Below are 25,960 nucleotides of genomic sequence, written 5' to 3'. Positions count from 1 at the left end.
TCAGAAAGGGACTGCCGCTGTGATAAGTGGATGGACTGGGGCGGTTTCTGGTGTTTGTCTTGAGAGGGGGTTTCAGTTAACCCAGGGTGGCCTTGAAACTTGACTCTTGGAGCTGTGAACTCTTGATCCTCCTATTGCCATCTCTTAAATGCTGGGATTGCAGGTGCAAAAGGCTTACCTTTGGGTTGGTTTGTTTGTTTTGAAACGGGGTCTCCCATTGTAGCCCAGACTGTCCTGGAACTCAGTAGGTAGCCAAGCAAGGTAGAAGGTTGCACACTGGAGAATTCACTTCTGGGCACAGAGAGAGTAGCTCTCTGAACAGTCCCCACGGTGCAGCTGCTGGCTTTGGCTAATGACCTCGGGGAAGGGGTGAGCTTCCCTGACCTCTGCCTGTGCAGGGAGCTTTACCTTCACCACAGACCTGAAGCACAGCCTGACATTGGTTATATTTGGTTTGATGCTTGGGGCAGCACCTAGTGTTCCCTACATGTGCACACTAAGCACATGTTCTACCACTGAACTGAACCCCCAGTTCTGTAATAAGTTTCTTTATCAGGGCAGCAAGATGGTTCAGGGCAAAGAACTTGCCACCAAGCCCGATGACCTGAGTTTGGTCCCTAGAACACACCTGGTGAAGGAAGAGAGCTGACTCCTTTGGTCTGTCCTCTGACCTCCACAGTGGCCTAGGGTAGTTAAAACAGAGCCATAATGGCCTTAGGAAGGTCCCCTGGCCAAAACCAACTCCCTTTCTCAGGTTACTTCTGTCTGGCACCCAGACCTGTTTTCTTTGGTGCCTTGAATTCAGAACGGTGGCCCCCTGGCTTGACCTCCCCAGAACTTGTCCTCTGGGCGGACCCTCAGACTCCTTCTTCTTGGTACTGCTCCCCGGTGCCCTTGCCCTGCCCTTGACTTGCTGTTTTCTCAGGGCTAGGTCTGAAGTTGTAAAATTGGATTAAGATAATGCCGGAGTGGAATTCTGTAGGCCTGGTTTCGAGTCTTAGCTTCTGCTCCAGATTAGTTGATCAATTCACTGTCCTGATTTATAATGTGATAGACATAGGTTGCCCAGCTCCAGGAATTCTAGACATTTATTGTTCAGGGGTGGGAAGAGCTGGAATCATGATCCGTAGCCCTCCGTCACCTGTACTGCTGCGAACATCAGTTCTAAATTAAATGTCCTAAGTGATGTCTCGGAGCTCACACTCAACAGAGCACCCTTAGGAAAATGCTTATGAGATAATCTGTAGATCATTTGGGCTTGGAGCTAGAGTCCAGCTTTTCCGTCTTCATCACTGTGCCCCTCCCTTCTCTGTTGTTTTAGCTACTGATTCTAAAGGCCCAGAGCTGGATAGGAGGGGCTCATGAATATAATCCCAGTATTCAGGAGGCAGAGGCAGTTGGATCTCTGTTCAAGGCTAACCTGGTGAGTTCCAGGCCAATCAGAACTACATAGTGATAGCAAGAGCAACTCTCAAAAACCAAAATAAAAGGGATAAGGTAGATGCCTAGCATGCATAAGACCACCCACCCCCTGCACTGTTCTTAAGAGGGCTGGGGTGTGGTCCAGCAAGATGGCTCAGCAGGTAAAGGCACTTGTTGCCAAGCCTGACAACCTGAATTCAATTCCTGGGACCTATATAGTAGAAGGAGAGAACCAGTTTTCCCAAATTATCTTCTGACCACACATCCACAAATGCAATTTAGGGGCTGGAGAGAAGGTTGGGAGCTTAAGAGTGTTGACTGCCCTTGCAGAGGACCCTTTTGTCCCCGTTTCCACATCTGTGGGCTCCCAAGTGCCTGTAACTCCGGTTCCGAGGCATCTGTCTAATGGCCTCTTCAGGCCCAGACCATTGTGGGTCCCTGCACTCACCTGCACACTCACACATATAATTGAAAAACAAAAATAACTAAAATCCTCGAAGAAGACCAGGGGACTGGAGAGATGGTCAACACCTAAGGACTGGCTGCTCTTCACGGCAGCTCACAACTGTCTATAACTCCAGTCCTAGGGATCTGACACCCTCTCCAGCTTCCATGGGCACTGCATGCACATGGTGCGCAGATGCACGCACAGTAAAACACCCAGAAAAGGAAATGGGCTGGGGGTGTGGCTCAGTGGGTAGAATGCTTACCTATTATGCAGGAAGTCCTGGGATCCATCCCTAGCGATGCACAAACCAAGTGTAATGGTGCTCACTTAATTCTATCACTTGGGAGGTAAAGGCAGGAAGACCAAAAGTTCAAGGCTAGCCTGAGCTACTGGAGACTACCTCAAACACCTGGGCATGGTGATACACACTTCCCTGCAACCCCAGCACCCGGGGGCAGAGGAAGGAGGAAGATTGCAGGTTTTAGGCCAGCCTGGTCTACCTTGAGTTCTGGTCCAACTGAGACTGTTTCAGAAAAAAACAAAAACAAAAAAAGCAACCAGGAAACACACACACATACACGCACGCACGCGTACGCTTTTGCCCATTGATCAGGGAGGTCCCGATGAGGTCTTGCTCCTAGAGAGAAAGGGCCCTCATGCTGTAGCTCCACATGGGCTCAGGGTCTATTAGAGGGAATTAAGGAGCCTTAACTCAGCATTGACTAAAGGCCCAACTTATTGTGCTGGTGACACCGACTGTCTCAGAAACACACTGCATGGTGGAGGAGGCTGGAAGACTGAGTGAGCTAGGCTGTGTTAGGCAGACCAGATCTGACCAGTGCTTTCAGAGCTTAGAGGAGGATCACGACCCCCTGGGGGATGATAGGGAAGCTCACGGAGGGGGGGCTTCCTTGGATACTTCACCAAGCCTAATTAAATCAATTTGGAAAAGGAATGGGTGAGGAGAGGAAGACTCAAAGCTGCTGGTCTGTCTGAGACAACAAGAAATACGCAGTACAGGATTGGGAGGGTATGTAAGAAGAGGAAGCTGCTGGTTCGACCATCAGGAACCTTCCTGCCATGGTGAGAAATTAGGCTGTCTGCAGCTGGAAGCAGAGAGAACCTGGCCTGCATTTTAACGTGCCAACTCTTGGTGTGGTGTAGGGGGCTCAAAGAGAAGGTTTTCAGGAGCAGGGCCAGTAGGAGGCTGTGTTTGACCTTTACTGAGGGTCAGGTAGAACAGGCAGAATTGAGAGTTCCAGGCCAGCCTCGGGAGAGTCTAGCTTGTTTTTTTCCCATTGGTTTCTGTGGTGGGGATTACCTCTCTGCTTTCTGTGTACCCTACTGTGGGGAAGAGCATTTTGCAGGAAGGGGTACTTTTTGCTTGGTCTGGGGCAAGCTGTTCTTGAGCAGCTAGCATTAAACCATGAATGACCATGGGGGAAATAATAGAAATAGACAGGACCTATAGCAAGACCAAGACAAGGAGAAACAGGAGCGGTAAGCTTCCTGAAGAACTTCCTGGGCCAGCCAGAGAACATTCCTTTTGTTTTAATTTTATCTTGAGGCTTGGTATCTTGTCAGTTCAGGCTGACCTTGAACTCATTATATAGGTGCGGATGAAGTTATATAGATGCGGGTGATTTCGAACTCTTGATTTTCCAGCCTCCACCTCCAATGTGCTAGGATTACAGGCGTGAGCCTGAGAATCAGCTCTCCCTAACTTCAGCCCCTCACCCTGACCTTCCAGGTTTCACCTCTCCAGCCAGCTACCAGGAGTAGAGTTTTGTTGTTTACAGTGCCACGGCAGGGGGCACTCCCCATTGCCCAGGCACTGCCACGCTTCCCAGCCTGTATCAGCCAACAGGCAGCACCTGTCTTTATTTGTGTTCCAGCTCAGGTGGGCTGAACAAAAGGAACAACGCAGTCCTCTCTCTGTATATTTAAATCTCGATGCAATTTGCAAGGAAATTGGAGTGGGGGAGTTCAGACTGCAAAGGTGTAGTTAACTTACTTTATCATCCTGAGGGTGCTCAGCTAGGTGTGCTGTCCATCCCACAGGTCCAGGGCCAGCCTGAGGTGAGAAGGGGAGGCCAGCTTGGGCGGGGGAGTTATTCTAATAATAATAACAAACCACCATCACCACCAGTGTGTTCGAGTGTGTGTTGCCCTCAGTCACTCCGCAGGCATCCAGGGACAGGCTCTTGGACCTTTTCTGAGTCATTGAAGCTCTCATCTCAGGGGCAGTGCCTCAGCAGGCTGGAAATCAGCCCCAACCCCCGGGGGAAGTTTGAAATGCACTCGGCCTCTGGTAGGAACCGACCTAAACTTAGCCCAGAGCCCCCCACGCCGCAGCCCTGGCACTAGGGTCACGTGGAGCTGTTTGTTTAGACTTCACTGCCTGGGGTGGATTAATCACATTGGGGGAAATTGAGTGACAGTTCAGGTGATTGGAAGGTTCCACTGGGGTCGCGGCTCTCACTTTCCAAACCCTGGGGGTAGGAAGTCCGGAAAGGACTGAAGGCTTTGATTTAAATGTTCTCTTTCGGATGGAAATGGAGGCCATCCTGTTGTTTCCAGCCGTAGCCCAGCTAGTCTGCTTGGGCTCCTCCCATCGTCTCTGGACCCCGAAACTCAGGTCTGCGTGCCTGAATCAGAATGGTGGTCCTCTGAGCCTTTCTCTGACCCCTGGATCCAGGAGGAAGGGTGGGGAAAGGGTGGTGTACGTGGTTCCTCTTGGCCCACTCTCCTTGCTTGAACGTGATTAGCACCTCTGCGGATTCAGGTTTCTCCAGGGCGACAACATCCATCACTTGAGCAAACTTGCCCTCAGAGTCTTTCTGCCTAAGTGTCGGTCTCTTGGGCTTCCGTTGATTCCGTCTACGTCGAACAGATGATGTCCTGCAGTCCCATTGGACTGGCTAGAGAAGCTAGGTGGTCACTCAGGATCCTGTCATCGCTGTCAACACCCTGCCCAGTCTCAGACCCCCACACCTCCCATTGATTTTCTCTGGCTAGGGGAAGGGAGGTCTGAATCTGTGCAGCTCAGCCTTCCTCGGCCCCTGCAGTCTCTCCAGCGTGCGCCTCTTGCCCTGGTCCTCAGGTGTAGACAGAAATGGAACTGCAGACCTAGCAGCTTTGGGATATCGGGAAAGGAGGCTGGTTTGGGGGCTGGCTCCGGAGCTGCAGAGGAAGTAGGTGGATGTCTGGCCAGGGTGGCATGAGGAAGATGGTAGCAAGAGCCCACAGGCAGGCCCAGTGGATTGGGGCTTTCAAGGATAGGAATGATTGAGAGGATTGGAAGCTAGGGACGGCTCAGGGATGGGTGCCTGGGCTAGACCAGGATGTGCAGAGATAGGGAGTAAGCGAGAAGGAAGGACTGGGTTCCTGGCTGATCCTCTAGCTTCTGTGTTAGACGCCGCTAGTGAGAATTCCCTCACATACAGCAGCTCCAGGCCACTTCTAAAAGTAGAAATGTGTAGGGCTGACCCTGTGCATCTCACATCTGTCCTTGCCGTGCTCCCAGGAAGACAGTGCCATTGCAGGTGACCTCCAGATCTGCACACCCTGCCCTAACGCAGCCCCAGAATCTTCCTGCCTTTGAGGTTCTGGCAGCCTCTGACTTCCCTCAGCACATGTAGGAAGATCACTACCACATAATTTACTGTCTAATTGCATGCTGTCCTGCATGGCGGCTGTGGTTTATGTGTGGTGGGTCCTGGGCACACAATTAGGCTGTGAGTAACAGAAGCATGGCAGCTCATCTCTTCCACCTTCTCGCCCCTCCTCAGAGCTCCTCCCCCTGCCGGGCTATTGCAGGTGCTCCAGGCTCAACCATCCCGGTGGTGTAGGTGTGTTTTTGGCAGGCTCACAGTTGACTCCAGGAAATGGATCTGGTCAATGAGGGTAGGGTGTGTGGCGTTAGACCAAATACTGTTCTTCTGAGCTGGGAACAAGGTTCTGTTGCAGAGCCCTGGGTTTGGGCAGGCAATGTAAAATCAATCAGACTGGCACCCATGGTTGCCATGGTGACCCTTTTGCCTTACTTTTGAGGATGGATTTCTCTTTTAGTCTGAATCATCTGCCTGAGCTGTGGGAAGCAGGCTTCCCAGCCCCCCACCCTCTGCTGTCTGCCACAGGGAACAGATTGTCCATTGCTTTGATTTCAACTCAGGACCTAGTCAGACAGTGGTTGAAGGGAAAGGCCCAGGAAGTGTGGTGGCCCTCCTGGGACACCTGCATTGAGGTGAAGGAGTGCCCCCCCCCTTTCTAGGTCATGTCCTTCTCACCTGGTGGCTCTGACCCTTCTGGTGGGCTCAGTTCTCTTACGGACCCAGTTCCTCACTTGTATCCCACAGTCTGAGCTTTCTGAGGTCCCCCCACTTGTCTAATGTTAGAATTGCCTACGGTGGTTTTAAGAGTCCTGGCCCCCATCCATGCCTGCTGATCCACGTCAGCAGGGCCTAGACATACGGGTTTTTAAATCTCCCTCTGGGCCTCTCTGGCAGGGTCACCTGTGAAGGACCAAGGGAGAGGATGCACTGCCCCTTGCTGTGACCCACTGACCTTCCTGGGCTTCCAGGAGCCTCGAGCTGCTGGCTGCTTAGTCTTGTTGGGAAGCTTCTGGTCCTGGTGGTTAAGCTAAGTCTTGACCCCCACCTCATCCCTCAGGAGAAGCCAGGAGGGAGAGAATGACAAGAAAGGGGGGAGATGTTGCCATAACAACCAGCTCCAGGCAGAGGCCTCCCTTCCAGGGGCTGGTACTTTACCCTAGTCCTGGTGGTTACCATGGAGATGAGGTACTGAGGGACAGAGGGGAATATTTACCCCCACTTGAACACTAGTCAGGAGTTGCCAGAAGGCAGACCATCTCTAGGTGGGAGCATTGAACCCCTGTCAACTTTGAGTCCACCAGTCCAGCCTTTGCTCTCCTGGAGAATGTCTGACACCTTCTCCTGCTTGGTTGCTCGCTCTGTGGCTGTCTCCTTAGCAACAAGTCCTGCTAACTCCACGCTGTTGGCTCTGAGGCTATTTTTAGCTTCACTGCCAGCAGCAGGTCCTGGTCATTTGCTCGCCGCCTCCATATGGGTTGCAGGGGGATAGGAAACGAACATTTCCTGGCAGCTTTGGAGAGCCCTAAAGCAGGACCCTCCTGGCAATCATTAGGATGCCTGCTATGGACAGGATCTGCCTGCAGCCTGGAACGTGGGGAAGGGTGTAGATGAGGCTTCTGTGTAATGTTGCATTCAGTTCGGCCGACACAAGTTATTCCGCCATTGTTAGGGAGGTGTTCTGTCCATAGTTTCCACAGGAAGCCGAGGAAGATCCCATGTCTGCCCTCTAGGGAGCTGTAATCCCACGGAGATGAGTCCAGTCCTCTTTAAGAGGCAAGGCTGATAGGAGATTTTACAGTGGAATGGCGGGGTGCAGGAAAGGAGGGGAGATAAGGAACAGTAGGGGAGGTAAGGAGGAGGGGCTCAGGGCAGCCCTATCCAGAACTTTCTGTGAAAATGGGATTGTTTGCATTCTGTGCCGCGCACCCAAAATAGTGGCTCTTGGCCGTGTAGTAGAATGTGGCTACTGCAGCCGAGGGCCTGTGATTTAATTTTCATTTAATTGTGATTAATTTAACCTGCTACATACAGCTAGAGCTGCTTCCCTGGACAGCCCAGAGTTAGAGGAGCTTTGTTGGTAGGGAGAGAGAACTGGCTTAGAAGGCAAGGCTAGTAGGGTTCACCTGGTGGAAGTTTAACGGGAAGGGTGCTGTGGGAAGAAAGAGCAGAATGTGGAGCTATGTGTTGTTATTAGGGGGACCTCTGGAGTTGTGGGGGCATTGGATGTCATTTGGAGTGTTGGCTGCTTCACACTGAGGCTTCTGTGCACTGAAGGGCAAGTTCACAGCTGACATCCATCCTGACCTCATAGCCTTTGCTCTAGGAAGGTCTCCCTGTCTGGGATCAGTGCAGTTAGCTGTACAGAAGAAAAGATGTAGTGATTTCCTCTATGTGGCTTTATAGGAGCCGTAGGTGGCTCCTGTCCTGTACGTGAAGGCAGCAACAATCCCTCCTTCCCTGGGGCATTGCATGCTGCAGGCACAGTACTGGGGGCCACGGCTTTTCAAACAGGTGTGACTGTTACTACTGACCCCCACACAGTACTGCTCTCCACTTGGTGATCTGGCCTGGAGACTCATCTTGTTTCTGTTTGTTTTTCGTTTTTTTTTTTTTTTTTTGGTTTTTCGAGACAGGGTTTCTCTGTGGTTTTGGAGCCTGTCCTGGAACTAGCTCTTGTAGACCAGGAGGCTGGTCTCAAACTCACAGAGATCCGCCTGCCTCTGCCTCCCGAGTGCTGGGATTAAAGGCGTGCGCCACCACCGCCCGGCTCTGTTTGTTTTTCGAGACAGAGTTTCTCAGTATAGCCCAAACTGTCCTGGAACTCACTCTGTAGACTAGACTGGCCTCGAACTCACAGAGATCCCCACGTCTCTGCCTCCCAAGTGCTGGGATTAAAGGCGTGCGCCACCACCTCCCAGCTTCATCTTATTTCTGTATAGCTGGGAAACCAAGTTTACACAGTTCTTACCTTGTGCTCCAGTGACCCTGGACAGCCATGCACAGTGGGACATGTTTCACTCGGAGCATGACACCTGTCCCCATGTTTGCTGGCGGTTTATTGGAATGAGTACCACTGGAAAATGTAATTAAAGTGAAGTTTGCCCGATGAATACAGGATGAGGGTTGAGAGTCAGATGTCTTTTAAGAGGTGCTTTATCAGCTCTGGTGGCTTGAGTCAAGAGAGAACATGGCGCTGTTCTGAGGCCACCTTCTCTGCTGGACTGTGGCAGACCCCCCCCCCCCGCCCCCCATGGCATCCTCCAGGCTCTTGACATCCATCTCATCTTCTGTCTCGGAGCATAGTCTTAAAGCAGTTTCAAGAACATGGCTTGTCTTGCCTGATGCTGCTATTTTAAGTTGATTAGCTTCATCTGAGTCAAAAGACCTCACAAGGAACTCCCTTACTTTGAGAAGTCAAAGAAAATCTGCTTTGTATGTGGACCAAGAATGGTTCAGTTCAGTTCTGAGGCCAGGCATCCTGGCTGCACGGAAAGGTGTCTGTCTGAAGAAGTTGCAGAACTCTATAGGGTAGAATTTAAGGTTGTCAGCCACGCTCTGTAGACCAGTGAGATGTGAAGAATATCCGAAAGCCAGGTGTGTGCTGCACACCTGGAGGGAGATGAGCTCAAGGCTAGCCTTGGCTACAAAAGGAGTGAGAAGCCAGAATGGTTTGCATCTGAAAAGAGCAGCCAAGCCGGAAAGCAAGAACCTTTTGAGAGGTCTGCGGCGTTACTGTGCCTGAGGAGGTTGCAACAAGCAAGTCTTTCCTGTCTTAAAGGTCAGAGGGCAGCAAGAGGAGTCAATTCAGGACTTCCTTCCTTGGGAGGGGGTGAGGGGGTGTGCTTGGGACGAAACCATGGTTTGAGCATGTGGTCTTACCATGGAGCTAGACCCCAGCCCCAAGCTCATGGCTTGTCTTCACAGCTTGGGCGGCCTGGAGAGCTGGCCCAAATAACATATCCTAGGCAGCAGAGGACCTCGAGAGTTTTCTGAGGCAGGAGGATGGCTCCTTCTTGTTGGGGAAGTTTGTTGTACTCCTAAGGTTTTTGTTCTCTTTTTTTCTTTTTCTTCTTTTTCTTTTTTTTTTTTTGAGACAGAGTCTCATTATTCTAGCCTAGGCTGGCCTCAAACTTGAAGTGATCTTCCAATCTCTCTGCTTCCTAAATGCTGGGATTATAGTGTGCACTGCAGGCTTGGCCCTGCCCCCACAAAGTTGCACATGGAGAAAGCCCATTCAGTTGCTCACTTGCTCTGGGGGTCTCCGGAAGGGTGAGTAGAGCCCCGGGTGAGATGGAGGGGGTCTCCCTCATAGTTCATCCCCTCGCCTCATTATACCCATCCCTGTTCCAGCTGGTATGTGCCAGCTTGCCGGCTGTGAGCAGGCGCCTAGGGAGTTAGCTCATTGTCTTCAGGGTGTTCATTTTCCAGGCCTTCAGAGGGCAGATGTCATCATGAGACAAACAGACTTCTTGGGGTTAAGTGGTTTGTGTCGAGGTTGTGGTTGTGGAATCAGAACTTAAGTCCGGATCTTTGCACAAGTGTACCGGCCACACAGCAGTCTCCTGCTGGGAGCAGTCACCTTGCAGACTGAATCCTGGCTAATCTTTGTTTTTCTCGAACATCTGCCATGGTACAGAATACATCTGTTCACAGGCTTGACCTGTTCCCACTGTGCAGCCTCGTCCTTTCCTAGCGTTGGAACTGGGAGAGGCTGGCAGAGCTTCTTCTTTCTTGCCCTCTGACTTATCTTATCCTTCTTGCTGCCCCCCTCCATTTCCTGGTCCACTTCGGATCTCGTTTGCCTCATCTGATGCCATCTTCTGCCACCTGCTTGGTGGTTTTGGTAGTTATTGACACGGGTTTGCGTTCAGTGACACCCTCCATCTCCCTAAGTCTAGTGGAATGGATCAACTTCCTGAGAGCAGGAACAAGTGTCCCTCCCTGTACCTGATGCTTCAGGGCTCCTAATGGGGGCTGGGAATGTCCGCCTTAGGGTTCTGTGACTTTGCTTCGAGTGACTTGAAATGGCCTAGACTGCACCTGGTGGTTCCTGGAGCTATCACACGCGCGTGCATGCTTGTGTATGTCTCCCTGCCGTAACTGTTGAGACAGGGTTTCACAGCGTTCTGGCTGGTCTTGAGCTTGTGTTAGTCAAGGATGACCTTGAACTCCTGATCTTGCTGTCTCCCAAGTGGTAGGATTACAGGCGTACTTCAACCACACAGGTTTTTAAATGTCCTCTTGGGAGTGAAGGCCGTGTTCCCTTGTAGCGTAAACTGAGAGGGGGGACTGTGTCCCACAGCATTTCTTGTTCTGGGGCGCCCCAACCTGTGTGTGACACCTTCTGTTCACCAGCGTCTATATCCTGACTTTCCCTAAACTGCGTTCGTTAAACTCCAGGCTTCATCTCTAATCTGTAAACTTGTTCGTGCGCGCTCTCTCTCCCTCTCTCTCTCTTTCTCTCTCTCTCTCTCTTTTTTTTTTTTTTAACTTTGCTCGTGCTTCTGTGAAACTCACTTTCTACAACTTTCTCGCGGCACTCTCAAGTTGTCTGAAGTCTGTGCTTCTTGTCCCACCGCGGCTGCTCTGGGCTCCTCGCAGCCCGCACACTGCCCGTCTCCCCCAGGGCCCCCATCCTTCTCTATATCCCCCATCCCCAGAGTTGGGGGGAGGGGGCAGGGCAGGCAGCCCGCAGGAGCTGGCAGGCGGGGCGGGGCCCTGGGAACGGACTGGCCAGCCTCGCCCCCAGGCCCCCTGCGCCCCTCGGGCCGGGGTGAGGGGCTGGCCCAGCGCCAGCGTTGGAGGCCGGCCCCCTCCCCCGGCCCGCGCGTAACCAACCAGGAACTCCAGCGGGGCCCACGTGACCTGGAGTTCTAGACAAAGAAAATGTTCCCTCCCTCCCCCCCAGCGCCCCCTCCCCCTCCCTCTGGCCCCCTCCGCCCCCAGCCCCAGCGCCCCCTGCCCCTCCCCCCAGACGGGCAGCTATTTACCGAGCTTCGGGCCGCGGCTCACACCTGAGCCGGACCGCAGAGGGGCTGCACCTGGCCTTATGGGTAGGTTCCTGGACGGAGCCCTGGGGATACCGGGGGCGGGGAGGTGGCAGGGCCGGTGGGAGGGTCCCCGCAGCCCTCAGTATGGCAAAGAGTCAAGTCAGCCTCCCTTGGCCCACCTGAGCTCCGGGGGCTGCCCACTTAGGTCGTCCCACTCACTTTTGTGTTTAGGAGCTTCAAGGCCCCACTCTTCCCTGGCCTCATTTGTCACCGGGCACGCACAGGGGACTGGAAGATCAGTCCTGGTAGTGGTAACTGCAAGCTGGGCGCAGACGGCCCTACTGAAAGCTGGAAAGAGTTGGGTTGGAAGCAGCCTGGGCTGTAGCTGTTGGCAGATGGGTGCCTGGCAGTTCTTGATGACCTGTGTGCCTTCTTGCGGTACCATGTTGGTTTCAAGGCCCTACCAACTCTAGGACTCTGGAGAGGGACAGTTTCCTCCCACGGTACACCCCAATATTCCTGTATCACTAGGCCGGCATCCAGAAAGAAGTGGCGGGTGATGGCAAGGAGTAGTGCTAACTCTCAAGTTCGAGAAGAGTAGCCTGGTGTCTTATGATACTGAGATAGCCCAAAGCCGCATGGGCTTGGGGCAAGAGGCAGTTAGACCTCTGACCTTTGGAATGGGAGTCTCAGAGGGAGGTGGAGCCGGTACAGCTGCCTGAGGAGGCGGGACTGGACAAGGAAGCTGTAGGCAGCCGGGTTGCCAGCAGCTTTCCTGGGCCGGAGGACCCCTAGGCCGAGCAGCTTTCTTGAGTCATGGGTATTGGGGGATGGTGTTGTGTTCCGCTTGGACCCTGCTCAGTCTCGTGGCTTAGAGACCAAATGCTAGAGCCCCTAGTTAACCCTTCCCTTTCCTATTGTCTGCTTGGGGGGTAGGGGTAGTGAACGTGGGCAGGAGGGTGGTTCTACTGCCAGGCTCCCTATTCTAATGAGCCCCTCCCCCACTAGCCGTGCTGCCCCTTCTTCCCCTTTCCTCTGGCCTCCTGCTGCTAACCCCCTCTGCTGTGCTGGTCCTGGTGGAGGCAGGCCCCCTTCCTCCTCTGCCAGCCCAAGCTGTGCTGGGCACATGTTCAGCGCTGGTGGATTGGGGGTGCTATGCAGCTATTAGCAGCGGCATCTGACTAACCCGGGGGAAGTTGTGGGAGAATTTTCACCAACTGTAGTGAAGGGGGTGAGGAGAAAGACAAAGGAGCTGTGGGGGGGATAATAAGGGTGGTGGCAGGAGGACTGTCTTAGAGACTTGGCAGCCTGGGGAGGAGCCTTCTACCAGCTACTCCTTGCTGTGGAAATGGTTTCAGACCCTTTCCCTCTGCAAGCCGCACGCCTCATGCTGGCTGAGGAGCCTCGCAGGGCCTGCACACCAGGTCTTTGGGTCATCGGAGGCAGCCACCTAAGGCAGGGTCTGTCTTGGCTGTCAGAAGTTCTAGAAAGCGTGGTAGGAAGAAAGAGACAACATCTGGGCAGGGGTGTGTATATCTTTGTGTGTAATTTGCTGGTAGTGATTCCAGCTGAGGAGATAGCTTCCGAGAGAAAGGACTTGCTTGAGGGCCCAAATTGGTGTGCCTTTGAGGGAGGCGGTGGCTAATTGACGGCAGGAAGGGGAGAGCAGCTGGCCAGGTGAGGGTGAGGCTGGGGAAAGTTGAGCAATTGCCCTGCATTCTTCCCTGGCCTAGAGCTGGTCTTCGCGGCTGTATCCGTCCACCTGGGATTTGTTGAACCAAGAGAAAACACTCAATTTCACCTTCTGTTTTAGGGATCACCAAAAGAAAAGGGTTGTTGCCCTGAGGCAAAAACATAAAGATTGGAATAAAATGTTACTAGATCGCTCACCTCAAAGGTGACCCCGTGAGCAGCTTTGCTTTTGTGCTTGTGAGGTGACAGGCCTTCGGAGCATCCTTGGAATCTTTGATACATACTGATTCAGGCTCTTCATGGGTCAAGAAAAGTGACCAGAAACCTTGAGTTTGAGTATTTAGGTTGGAACAACTAAGAAAAGGCTGGGCCAGTCGGCTGGTAATGAGTAGCTGTGCCGACAGGATGGCAGGGCACATAGGCACACCTAGCTCGTAGTTTTGTTTTGTTTTGTTTTTTAAAGAGCAATTTCAAAGTAGTCCAGGCTGGCCTCCCAATGAACAGTTCTCCTGCTTGTGCTCAGACTATAGCTGTGCATACTACACCTGATAAGGTTCTAAGTTTTCCGATCTTTTAAAAAATTACATGTACTCAAGTGTGCTTCCTCCCAGCCTCATGGTATGACAGTGGGGATGAGGGGGCAGCTGGCTGGAGTTCGTCCTCCTTCCAAGTGAGGCCTGAGGCCCAAGTTTAGTTCAAGGACCTTCACCTGCTTAGCTAGTCCTCCTTTTCTTTTAATCTTGAGAGTTAGCTGCCATAGCTCCTCCACCTTTTGTGGGGAAAGCTATGTGCAGAAAATGGGGGTGGGGCTTTGGTGGAGCACACAGGTAAGAGTACACAGGCTTCAGGTTCAGTTCTTGGCACAGATTTTGAAAAGGTTGGGTCGGGCATGCTGGTGCACACTTTTGATCCCAACAAGAGCTCTGAGACGAGGCCAACCTGGTCTACAGAGTGAGTTCCAGAACATCCAAGGCTACACAGAGGAACTCTGTCTCAAAAACAATAGCAACAAACAAAACCAGGAAAGGCCATAGTCCCTTCTCCCTGCTCTCTCCGTTCCCAGCTGGTATGATGAAAATGGGTGCAGAGCCTTGAATTTTGAAGATGGTTGCTCAAGGTTTACTGATGGAGGTGAGCTGATTGGTCCCCAGAACTTGGCATCGAGCCTGCACTTCATAGAGATCTTGAGCAGTGGTTTGTTTGTTGTTTGGTTATTTATTTGAGACAAGTCTGTCTATTATGTTCAGCTCTGGCCATCCTGGAACTTACTGTATAGACCAGGCTGGCCTCAAATTCACAGAGATCCACCTGCCTCTGCCTTCTTAAGTGCTGGGTGTGTATTAAAGGTACATACCCAGCGTGCCTGGTTTTGAACAGATTATGGGAAGAAATTGGGCTCGAGGGTCAAGTGTGGGGAAGGGTGTGGACTGTTCAGTGGGAGAATAAATGAGAGTGGCTGGTTTGTTGGCCGCATGGCAGACAGCTCCTGATCAGTGTGCTCAGCAAAGAGTTGAATGAGCACACGCATCAATGACCAGAAGGCGCACCTGTAGCAGCACACAGTCTGCTGGCCGTGTAATGAGTGAACCTAAGTGGCATCTGCATAGGGACAGGCATTTGCAGTGTTCTGTTACATTGTCGGAATTTGCAGTGTTCTGTTACATTGTCGGAGCAGATCCAGGGCATGGCATGTACTCTCTTTTTTTTTTTAATTCTTTTTTTTTTTTTTTTTTTTTGAGACAGGGTTTCTCTGTGGTTTTGGAGCCTGTCCTGGAACTAGCTCTTGTAGACCAGGCTGGTCTCGAACTCACAGAGATCCGCCTGCCTCTGCCTCCCGAATGCTGGGATTAAAGGCGTGAGCCACCACCGTCCAATGGATGTACTCTTAAGAGATGGCACACAGTTGTGGTCTGGAAACTAGGCAGGAAGGATTTGATTGCCAAAAAGACCAAAGACCGAGAGGAAAATGCAAAGCTCACATTCTCAGTTGGGAAGCTTAAGATCCTTCCCTGAACAGTGATGCTCAAATACCATTTGAGATGCTAACCCTTCTGGTGTAAACCTTTAACCCTAGAATTTAAGAGGTAGGGCAGGAGGATCAAGAGTTCAGGATCAGCCTCAGCTACAAGCATGTTTGAGGCCAGCCTGGGCTGCGTGAGATCCTGTGTCAAAAAAAGCCAAAGGGTAGACACATGGCGAAGATGGTGCTTTCCTGGAAGCAGGAGGAAGAGCTGAGTAGGCCTTCCAGCTTCAGCGGTTGTTTGCTTTAGCTGCTTGGGCTGATGGGAAGAGCTGCTATCTCCAGATCACTGATGGAGGGTTGAAGAGTCCCTGAGTGTCACAGAGCCTTGCTCATTCCTGGAGAGGTCAAGGTGACTTCCTGTCCCCGTTTCTCCAGGCTGAGAAGAAAGCCAAGGTGATTGCAGTGATGAATGCTGTAGAAGAAAACCAGGCTTCTGGGGAGCCTCAGAAGGTGGAGGAGGCCAGCCCTCCTGCCGTGCAGCAGCCCACTGACCCTGCATCCCCTACTGTGGCCACCACCCCTGAGCCAGTGGGGGCTGATGCTGGGGACAAGAATGCCACCAAAGCAGCTGACGATGAGCCTGAGTATGAGGTGAGCAGGTAGCCTCTCGGTGGCCTTGATGCTCACTCCTGGGGTTTTTTTTTTTTTTTTTCCTTTTCCTTTTTTGGTTTTTCGAGAGGGTTTCTCTGCTCCTGGGGTCTTGTCACTGTCAGCTGCTCCTTCCTCTTTCCTCATGCTGTCTGTCTCCTCCTGGCTGCTTGCAGGGCTTCAAGGGGATACTGACTGACCTCACCTCTACATTCCCACTGGGCTTTCTCTCCTTCCCTCATGCCCAGGACTGGGGTTGTGCTCTGGGAGGTTTCAGGGTGACTGGAACTTGTGACTGCTGTTTAAATGACTTTTGCTCCTTGGTGCTCCAGGATGGCCGGGGTTTTGGCATTGGAGAGCTGGTGTGGGGGAAACTTCGGGGCTTCTCCTGGTGGCCAGGCCGGATTGTGTCTTGGTGGATGACAGGCCGGAGCCGAGCCGCTGAAGGCACTCGCTGGGTCATGTGGTTCGGAGACGGCAAGTTCTCAGTGGTGAGTTGGGCTCTTGGTGGTCAGGAGGTGGGGGAGAGAATAAGAGGGCTTGGTTCTGTGGCCTAGATTCTGCTCGGTGCAGAATATTCTAGAATAAGGACATTAAAAATATACTGTATTTGCCCTACTGTATGGGTTCAGTGGAAGAAGCCATAGTGGTCATTGAACTGAGCAGAAAGGTTGCTGGCCTGTCCCTTGCCAGGGGCCCTTCAGTATTTTCCCACTCTTGCTCTGAGCTCCTCTGTTCCTGTTTGTCACTTTTGTCAATGCCTCTGGTCCCCCAAGGGCCCAGTGACTCTCTAGTGTTCTCTTGGTTAGCAGTTACTAGGTACATGGCTTAACTGTATAGGGAACAACTGGATATGGTAATTCTGCTGAAGCTGGAGGATCACAAGTTCAAGACCACCCCGACCTACACAGAGAGTGCCAGGTCGTGCAGTTGTAGGATAAAACCATGTCTCATAGGAGGAACAAACTGAGGGTGGCTTTGTCCCTAGGTGTGCGTGGAGAAGCTCATGCCACTGAGCTCCTTCTGCAGTGCGTTCCACCAGGCCACCTACAATAAGCAGCCCATGTACCGCAAAGCCATCTACGAAGTCCTCCAGGTGAGTGTTTCCCCAGCAGCTCCGGAGAGCTTAGCTCGTGGGGCTCCCAGGACTCCTGGAAGTTGGAGCCTGCTTCACTGGGACTGAGGCTGTTGGGCGGGCATCTCCACTCCCCTTCCTGGCAGTTCTTTGTTGCTCTGAGTTGGGTTTTACTTGTCATCTAACCTGTCCCTACTTTTCCCTGCTAGGTGGCCAGCAGCCGTGCTGGGAAGCTGTTTCCAGCTTGCCATGACAGTGACGAAAATGACTCTGGCAAGGCTGTGGAGGTGCAGAACAAGCAGATGATTGAGTGGGCCCTTGGGGGCTTCCAGCCCTCTGGTCCCAAGGGCCTAGAGCCACCAGAAGGTAAGTGGTCTGTTCCAGTGCATTCTGGACCTGGAGAGCTACAGATACCCCACAGTGAGGCAGATAGAAATTGCATCCCAGGCTCCTCTGGGTGTGCTACTCTGCCTTTCCAAAGTACCCTGTCATCCTTTGACTCACCAGAACCCCAGAACTGGAGCCTGGAGCGGGAAGGAAGCATCTGGGCCAGTGTGGTGCCCCGCTGTGGGTATCAGTTACAGGATCAGCCTGTAACTAGTGTGGTCACCTGTCTTCTTGGTGCAGAGGAGAAGAATCCATACAAGGAAGTTTACACAGACATGTGGGTTGAGCCTGAGGCAGCTGCATATGCACCACCCCCACCAGCCAAGAAGCCCAGAAAGAGCACAACAGAGAAGCCTAAGGTCAAGGAGATCATTGATGAACGCACAAGAGGTAGGAGCCGGACTCTGGAGAGGGAATTGAGAGTCCCAAGGGTCGGACATCACCTGGGTGGGTGTCCGTCCTGAGCCATCTGGGCATCCTCCTAAGGTAGGCTTTTGTCCTCTGCAGAGCGGCTAGTGTATGAGGTGCGGCAGAAGTGCAGAAACATCGAGGGTAAGTGTGGCCTGGCCTGGAGGGTGGTTGGTTTGCTCCTCACAGTCAGTGTGGCCATAGTTGTGGAGTGGCATTGGCATGGGTTCTTGGGAAGGTTGGAGTATTGTGAGAACAGGGTCCTATCTGCACAACCCACCGTCTCCATCCAACTGATGCTCCTGTTCTTTAGGATTTGGGAATACCCCCACTGGATTCAGAGAAGGGTGTTCCTTGTGGCCTTGGTTGACCTTGACTGAAGTCAACCTTGCCATTTTCATTCTTTACCTTTTTAGCCGGTATCCACCTCCCCTAATCCAGTAGTCTCGTGTCATTAGGAACTGGACGGGACAGGACAGGAGGACTGCCCGAGGAAGCCCTGCAGGGCAACTTTGACCCACACCATGTTCTCATGAATGGGTTTTGTCCCTGAGTTGTCCTATTCCTGGGTGGTGGTTTAGCCGAAAGAGATGAGTGAGCTTCTGAGATTAGGGACCAACTGCTACCATTCAGTGAAAGTATGCAGGATATTTTGTGAATGAGCACACTTGCATATATGTGTTATGCGTGTGTTTGTGGAGGGCCCAGGCTGATGTCAGGTGTTCTCCTCAACTGCGCTCTATCTCATGAGACAGGGTCTCAGCGAACCAGGAGCTGTGAAATTTCATCTGAGCTGGATGGCCAGTGTCCCCACCTTCTCCCTCCCCACAGTGGGATTACATGCATACACTGCTATGCCTGGCTTTTTTCCTTTTTTTAACTTTGAAAATTTCGTGTGCATATACAGTTATGTTTACCCCCAACTTGCCCCATGACTCCCACTGGACTTGACACATGTTCCTTTCTTTGTCTGTCCCATGACAGTTGGTGCACTGTGCCTGACTTTTTAATATGGGCGCAGAGGGTCTGAACTTGGACCCTCATATTTCCTTGAACCGTCTGTCTCTGCAGGCCTTTGCTGGTTTTGCCTTTGTCTCCTGTCCCTCAGGCTTGTCTTGAACTCAGTTTGTAGTCCAGGCTGATAGGAGATTTTTCTCAGCCTCTCAAGCACTAAGGTTATGTCTGTGAGCTACCGGTGTTGGCTGCTGTTGTGGCAGCGCTTTGGTGGATGTTGTATTAGCTGGACTCTAGCCCCCTGTGGACAGGAACTCCAGGGATGGCTGGATGGCTGGGTGGCTGCTTATGGCATCCTGTTATCTTACAGACATTTGTATCTCATGTGGAAGCCTCAATGTCACCCTGGAGCACCCACTCTTCATTGGTGGCATGTGCCAGAACTGTAAGGTAGGGACACAACCCTCCTAAAGAGGTGACCTCCTTGCTGTCACTTGGCGTTGGGACCCAGCACCCGACTGAATGTGATGCAGAACCCACAGTGCACTTAGGCTCCAAAGACTGAGGCTTGTTCTGGTTTACGTCAGGAAAGATCCTTGCACGCTGGAGTGTTGCCCCACGTGGGCAGGAGTGGGACTTAAAGCAATGGGTGAAGGGTGGGTGGCAGAGAGGCAGGCTGACTGAGAGGTGAGTTGCCATGCATGCCTTTGGGAGCCCCTGCAGCAGGCTGCGGCGTGGAACTATGGGTGGGCGGTTCCCTTCTCCACCTTGCTTTCAGGGTCAGAGCCTGTTTTCCTTTGGTTCTGCTGCCCCACCCCTGCACTGGTGCTTCTGACCCTTCACATTCCCCCTAGAACTGCTTCTTGGAGTGTGCATACCAGTACGACGACGACGGGTACCAGTCCTATTGCACCATCTGCTGTGGGGGGCGCGAGGTGCTCATGTGCGGGAACAACAACTGCTGTAGGTGAGCCCTCGGGCCCCGCCCACAGAGCCCCAGGCTGGGTCCTTACTACTCACCTGCCACCCACGTTTGCACCAGTGCCCGCTGCCCCAGCCAGCACTCCTGCCTACCCCTATACTTTAGATTGGGTCTGAGACTCTGCCCTCTTCATTGGGCTTTCTTCCAGGTGCTTTTGTGTCGAGTGTGTGGATCTCTTGGTGGGGCCAGGAGCTGCCCAAGCAGCCATTAAGGAAGACCCCTGGAACTGCTATATGTGTGGGCACAAGGGCACCTATGGCCTGCTGCGGAGACGGGAAGACTGGCCGTCAAGGCTCCAGATGTTCTTTGCCAATAACCATGACCAGGAATTTGTGAGTACTGTCCAGGCTGTGATCGCACCTTCCTGAGGCTGGTCTCTGAGAGCAATTCAGTGGGCTATGGGGCCTGGATGGCTTGCAGAAGGGAGTGAGAGGTGCATGAAGTTGTACAGATCAATCTAGGAGGCCTATAGTTCTCAACTGAGGGGCCAGTACAGGACGGGAAGCTGGGGCAGACCTAGGCATGGACCTGACTAATGGCATTCACCACTTAGGACCCGCCGAAGGTTTACCCACCTGTCCCAGCTGAAAAGAGGAAGCCCATCCGGGTGCTATCTCTGTTTGATGGAATTGCTACAGGTGAGTGCCATGGGTTCTGAGGGACTGGCCTGTGAAGAGTAGAGTAGTATGTTTGTGTATCTGATAAAGCTAAATGACTTAAGAACTGGGAATGATAGTGCGTCCATCATTCCAGTATTTGGACAGAGGCAAGAGGGTCAGGATTTCATTCATAGGCTACACAGCTAGTTCAAGGCCGCCCTGGGTTGTGTTTCAAAAATCAAACAATAGCAGGATGATTACTATTGCTTGTTAAAGGCTGGGCATGGTGTTCACACCTTTAATCTCAGCCCTCAGGAGGCAGAGGCAAATAGATCTCTGAGTTTGAGGCCAGTTTGGTCTTTTTTTTTTTTTTTTTTTTTTTTTTTTTATTTTTAAGATTTATTTATTTATTATGTATACAACATTCTGCCCCCATGTATGCGCACACACCAGAGGAGGGCGCCAGATCTCACTACAGATGGTTGTGAACCACCATGTGGTTGCTGGGAATTGAACTCAGGACCTCTGGAAGAGCAGACAGCGCTCTTAACCACTGAGCCATCTCTCCAGCCCCCCAGTTTGGTCTTATATAGCAAGTTCTAGCCAGCTGAGGCGACATAGTGAGGCTTTGTCTAAAAAAATTAAAACAGTATCATGTTACACCTAAGACTGTAGAAGCTCCCTGAGAAGACCTATTGGGAGCATAGAAATGGTGCCACGGTCCCTCATTTTTTGTGCCCCTCCCTGGGTAGGCAGCACTGATGGGGAGTCTGGTAAAGAAGTCACCTTTGCTAGTTAAGGAAAAACTAGGGCTGGAGAGAAGGCTCAGAGGTTAAGAGGTCTGCTCTTCCAGAGGTTCTGAGTTCAATTCCCAGCACCCACATGGTGGCTCACAACCATCTTTAATGAGATCTGGTGCCCTCTTCTGGCCTACAGATGTACATGCAGGCAGAACACTATATATGATAAATGAGGGGACTCTGACATTTGCAATCCAAGATGGGGAAAATTAACTGAGGTTGAGAAGTGGTTCTAGGGGGCTGTTGAGGAGCTGGGCAAGTGCTGTTCCATCGTGTCATGTGATGGCATAGAATTTCAACAGGAAGTAATAGGTAGTAAGTTAGCACCATGGAAACTGAGAGGAGAAGGCCTCTGAAGAAATAGCTGTTCCCTCTGGATCTAAAACCACCTGCTGTGTTGGTTAGTCTCCTGGCTTTAGCTACCTTTCTTATAGGCAGAACTGAAGCACAGCGTATTGCTTGTCTGTGCTTATCTGCTTTGATTGGGAAAAGATATCAGGGAGCTTTATGTGGGCAAGGTGAAACTCACGCCTACACGTGGCCCCATGTGCAGTTGGCAAGACAAGTCTTTAAGACCAGGTATCAGCTTGAGGGCTCTGGGTGATAGTCCTTGCTCTATGCTGGCTGGTACAGGGCTCCTGGTGCTAAAAGACCTGGGCATCCAAGTGGACCGCTACATTGCCTCAGAGGTGTGTGAGGACTCCATCACGGTGGGCATGGTGCGGCACCAGGGAAAGATCATGTACGTCGGGGACGTCCGCAGCGTCACACAGAAGCATGTATGTCTGTTTGCGGGATGTCTCTTTTCCCCCAGTGCCTCAGCTGGGATGTCACCACCTTCACCTCAGTCTGTCATGTCTCCTCCCGCCCTTCCATTTTACTTCTGTGGCTTGTGAGGGTGATGAGCAGATTAGAAATGGAATTTGGGGGCCAGAGGTAGAATTATAGAACCCTTGTCCAGAGGCCTTGAAGCCCTGGTTCAGCCCCCAGCCTGTGTAAAATGGAGAGTTTGCTGTTCTCTGGCTTCAGGGCTTTTGGGGGTAATGTGTTCTGGACTGGAAAGAGGAGAGGCTGTCATCTAGGTGCTTCTAGCAAATTCTTTTACCAGTCTCCCATTCCAGGGGGTTAAGGGAGTGCTGGCAGTCTTCCTCTTAGAGCCTGGTGCCCTTGTATAGATCTCTGCAACTCCGGGGGTGGGGGGCATTCATGTGACTCTGGCAATTCCTCCCCCACCTTGGGAAAGGCTGAGTTTTTTGTTTTTGTTTTTTTTTTTCTGCTTGACACCTCCTGGGCTCTTGCTGGGTCTGTTTGCTCACCAAGAAGTCAAGCCTCAATGACTGTTAGACTCACAGAACTTTTCAACAGCTGGCCCGTCACATTACCTTTGTCCTTCTAGATCCAGGAGTGGGGCCCATTTGATCTCGTGATTGGGGGTAGTCCCTGCAATGACCTCTCCATCGTCAACCCTGCCCGGAAGGGACTTTATGGTAGGTATCCACTTGGCTCCTGCTTTTTGCGCTGGTACTTCTCCACTTTGGACATTTCTGCCTTGGCACCTCCTCCAGTGACCCCTTTCCCTCACCGTCCCATGCCCAAGCCTCACCACTGTCTGATGCAAACAGCCCCAGCTGATGGCTTTCTCTTTCTTCCAACCTCTCAGAGGGTACTGGCCGGCTCTTCTTTGAGTTCTACCGCCTCCTGCATGATGCGCGGCCCAAGGAGGGAGATGACCGCCCCTTCTTCTGGCTCTTTGAGAATGTGGTGGCCATGGGCGTTAGTGACAAGAGGGACATCTCACGATTTCTCGAGGTATAGCCAGCAACCTTGGTTTGGCCAGCTCACTAATGGCTTCTGCCGTGAAGCGCTGCTTCATCCCTGACTTGTCTGCATGGTGCAGCTGGGGACCGGTGGCTTATGTCTGCAATGGGCAGCTTGAGGAAGACTCCCATGAAGAGAGGCAGCAATGCTAGAGGTCCTCGTAGAAAGAGTGGTCTTACGTACTCCAAGAGGTGGCATGGTAGTAGGCTTCAGGTCAAAAGAGTAGGCTGGGGCCAGACTCCTGAGACTTGGGTTCTATAGAGAACTCATGTTCAGGTTTTTTTTTTTTTTTTTTTTTCCTGACCAGAATGGCCCATGCTCACTCCCTGGCACCCTGCACCTGAGATGAAATTGTGGCTCATCTCTGCTTTCATTTCCTATGATGTGAGCCCCAGTTTAGCACTGAGCCAAGTATAAGCCATACACGGGGTGGGTGGTGCTGCTACTCAGGGCATTCTTGGGGTGGGCTGCCGGCCCCTGCTCCCGTTATCTCTAGCTCAGTATCTCGGGCGCAGTAAGCACAGGCGTATCAGAGCCTGCTCTCCTGAACTCCTGGGTGGTCTGATGGGGCCCACAGCCTTGTAGCTATCCTACAAGAGTGAGCCTCATGTGAAGCACACACAGGAGACACAGTGGCTGTTGTCATTACAGAGAGTTCATTTGGATTGTGCTGGTCTGTCTAGAATGTTCTAGCAAGCACATGTGGGATGTATTTAGGTTTATTCTGGCTTTTCATTGGGCCTTCACACTGTCCCAGTGTCTGGCTTCCTGAGACAGAAGTGCCTCGGGCATAAGGCCCCGGCCAGTCCGGTTACCCAGCAGTTAATTCCTTCTTTGCTCATTTGAAACCATCTCCTGTTTTACAGTCCAACCCTGTGATGATTGATGCCAAAGAAGTGTCTGCTGCACACAGAGCCCGTTACTTCTGGGGTAACCTTCCTGGTATGAACAGGTTGGTGAGCGCTCCTGGCATGGGGGATATGAGAAGAGTGGCTGCAGGCAGGAAGCCCAAGGAGGGGGGAACGCTGAGGGTCCAGCCTGAACTGCCTCTGCTGAGAGCGGCTGCTGCTCTGTTGTTCGTGTGTGTATTTAAACACTTTCTTGAGAAAGTGGATATTGCAGGTGAGACCTAGTCTTTGTTGCACACAGTAAGCAAGTGCTGTAACTTTGAGCTACAACCCCAGCCCTGGTGTCTGGGACAGGGTCTCACTATGTCGTCTAGTCGGGCCTCGGACTCAGGAAGCCTTGCTTCTTCCCCATCTTGATAGACTGTGTCATTGCACCCAGCTAATTCTTAGCCTAGGGAAGGCCTTTCCTCTCCCAGGCTGCCCCTGAAATACAACACAGCAACACAGAATTTTACATTTTGGAACAAAATTTTTGTCCCACATAGCTCAGATTAGCCTCAGATTTGTAACTCTTGGACCTCTACCTCCTTAGCACTGGACGTTTCTGGAGAAACTGAGTCGTAAAGTGTGCCTCTAAGGTTTATATTCCGATCACCTCCAGCCACCATACCCACCCATGAAATAGTAACCACAAATCAAGATACAGCTTGCTTTGTGGTAAAGCCAGGAGTAATGGGTTTTAAATTTATGTGCCCACAACGATTGAGGCTTGTGTGGTTGCTTATGAACAGTCATGGATATAGGGGGTTATGCTGTGTGTCTATTTGGGGTGGAGGGCTCCAGACCTTGCTCTGAGTCCCATGGCTGCTGGGGGTTGGCACCTGGATAGGGCTTTCCTTGCTCTGCGCTGCCATGGTGCCTCTTGCTTCCTAGGCCATTGGCATCCACTGTGAATGATAAGCTGGAGCTGCAGGAGTGTCTGGAACACGGCAGAATAGCCAAGGTCAGCCTCAGCACCCAGGACAATGGGGGGCGGTAGCTGATGGCAAGATCAGGTGGTGCGTGGCAGAGCCGTGCACCACCTGTCCTCTTGGGATGGTGTGGGATCATATAGCCAGTTGGCCAGGGAATGGGCTAAGCCTGCTGACCCTTAATCCCACCTCCACTGAAGGGTCTCTAGCAGGGTTCTGGGTGTACTTGGTTAGTGTATGTATATGGACATTTGCGGGCGTGTCCTCTGCACCACGACATGTGCACACGCGGAAGCCAGAACCGGATGTCACAGCCCCTGGAAGCAGAGTGGAAAACTGTGAGCCTCCATGTAGGTGCTAGGAATCGGATCTAGGTCCTCTGGCAAAGTAGCCCTTGCTCCTTAGTCCCTGAGCCGCCTCTCCAGCCCTGAGCTTTTTAGGTTGGGTGTCTCCCTACTACCTAGATCAGTCCCTATGAGGCTTGGCTGGGTCTGCCCCCTTCCGACCCAGACATGGGCAACTTTTCTACCTCCCCCCTTCTTTTTTTGAATCCTGACTAGGACTTAAGAGTGCCCTTTTTTTTTCTGGATTCTTTGGGCTTCCTCACTCGGTCTCTAATGCCGCCCTCCTCGACACACGGCTGCTTGTCCACCATGTGTCTGATCTACACGCTTGCTTGAACGGCATGGCATTTTCCCCTTCTCTCTTCCAGGCAGCTGCTGAAAGTTGCAGCTTTGCCTCTCCTGGAGTTTTTCTTATAAGCTCTAATAAAATTGTTCTTCCGCTTAAAAAGAAAAGATCAATTTCTGTTTTGTTCTTGTGTTGATGGGACCTCAAAGCCTGCAGCATGGAGAACAACCTCCTGTAATGTAATTTCTCTCTGGAGGAGTCTCTCCTGTGGCCCATGCAGTCTCGCTGTCCGGACTGGTGGTCCCCACCGTGTGCCTTTAGACTGCTGAGTCACTGATACTCCGAAGAGAGCCAGTGTTTTGGAGATTGAGGAGTGAGGTAGTCACAGCTGCTGCCTCTAGGCTGATTAGCTATTACCAGGAATGCCCAAGTGACCTCAGAGTGGGAAGGGAGACACGGACCAGGAAGGAGGCTTATACTCAGTGACCTGAATGGACTGGACCAGCCAGCCAGTCAGTTATCAGTGAGTGATGCTCATTCCTCTTCCTCTTCGTCTTCTAGTTCAGCAAAGTGAGGACCATTACCACCAGGTCAAACTCCATAAAGCAGGGCAAAGACCAGCATTTCCCCGTCTTCATGAATGAGAAGGAAGACATCCTCTGGTGCACTGAGATGGAAAGGTAGCTGTACTGGGTGCTTGTGTCTGGCCAG

The 25,960-nt window shown here is 52.1% G+C and overlaps 1 protein-coding gene across 5 annotated transcripts in view; it reads left to right on the top strand.

The window, feature by feature from the left end:
* The window catches only part of LOC121439762 (DNA (cytosine-5)-methyltransferase 3A), a 109,070-nt gene that overhangs the window by 75,676 nt on the left and 7,434 nt on the right, over positions 1-25,960 (top strand). For 4 of the 5 annotated variants that reach the window (XM_041640380.1, XM_041640379.1, XM_041640378.1 and 1 more), the window contains exons 7-22: positions 15,565-15,780; positions 16,110-16,268; positions 16,766-16,873; positions 17,062-17,218; positions 17,480-17,629; positions 17,747-17,791; positions 18,972-19,051; positions 19,456-19,568; positions 19,732-19,915; positions 20,137-20,221; positions 21,616-21,761; positions 22,379-22,469; positions 22,643-22,791; positions 23,667-23,752; positions 24,582-24,651; positions 25,811-25,929. In XM_041640380.1, the coding sequence (XP_041496314.1) occupies positions 15,565-15,780; positions 16,110-16,268; positions 16,766-16,873; positions 17,062-17,218; positions 17,480-17,629; positions 17,747-17,791; positions 18,972-19,051; positions 19,456-19,568; positions 19,732-19,915; positions 20,137-20,221; positions 21,616-21,761; positions 22,379-22,469; positions 22,643-22,791; positions 23,667-23,752; positions 24,582-24,651; positions 25,811-25,929 (1,958 nt within the window). The remainder of the gene's footprint in view (positions 1-15,564; positions 15,781-16,109; positions 16,269-16,765; positions 16,874-17,061; positions 17,219-17,479; positions 17,630-17,746; positions 17,792-18,971; positions 19,052-19,455; positions 19,569-19,731; positions 19,916-20,136; positions 20,222-21,615; positions 21,762-22,378; positions 22,470-22,642; positions 22,792-23,666; positions 23,753-24,581; positions 24,652-25,810; positions 25,930-25,960) is intronic. The other variant, XM_041640382.1, reaches the window with a different exon arrangement.

This window comes from Microtus oregoni, unplaced genomic scaffold (assembly GCF_018167655.1).
Source record: "Microtus oregoni isolate MIOR12 unplaced genomic scaffold, Mior012 000062F_ref0000492, whole genome shotgun sequence".
NCBI lineage: Eukaryota > Metazoa > Chordata > Mammalia > Rodentia > Cricetidae > Microtus > Microtus oregoni.
The sequence above is the reverse complement of the archived record's forward strand: the minus strand, read 5'-3'. Positions and strand labels throughout refer to the sequence as shown.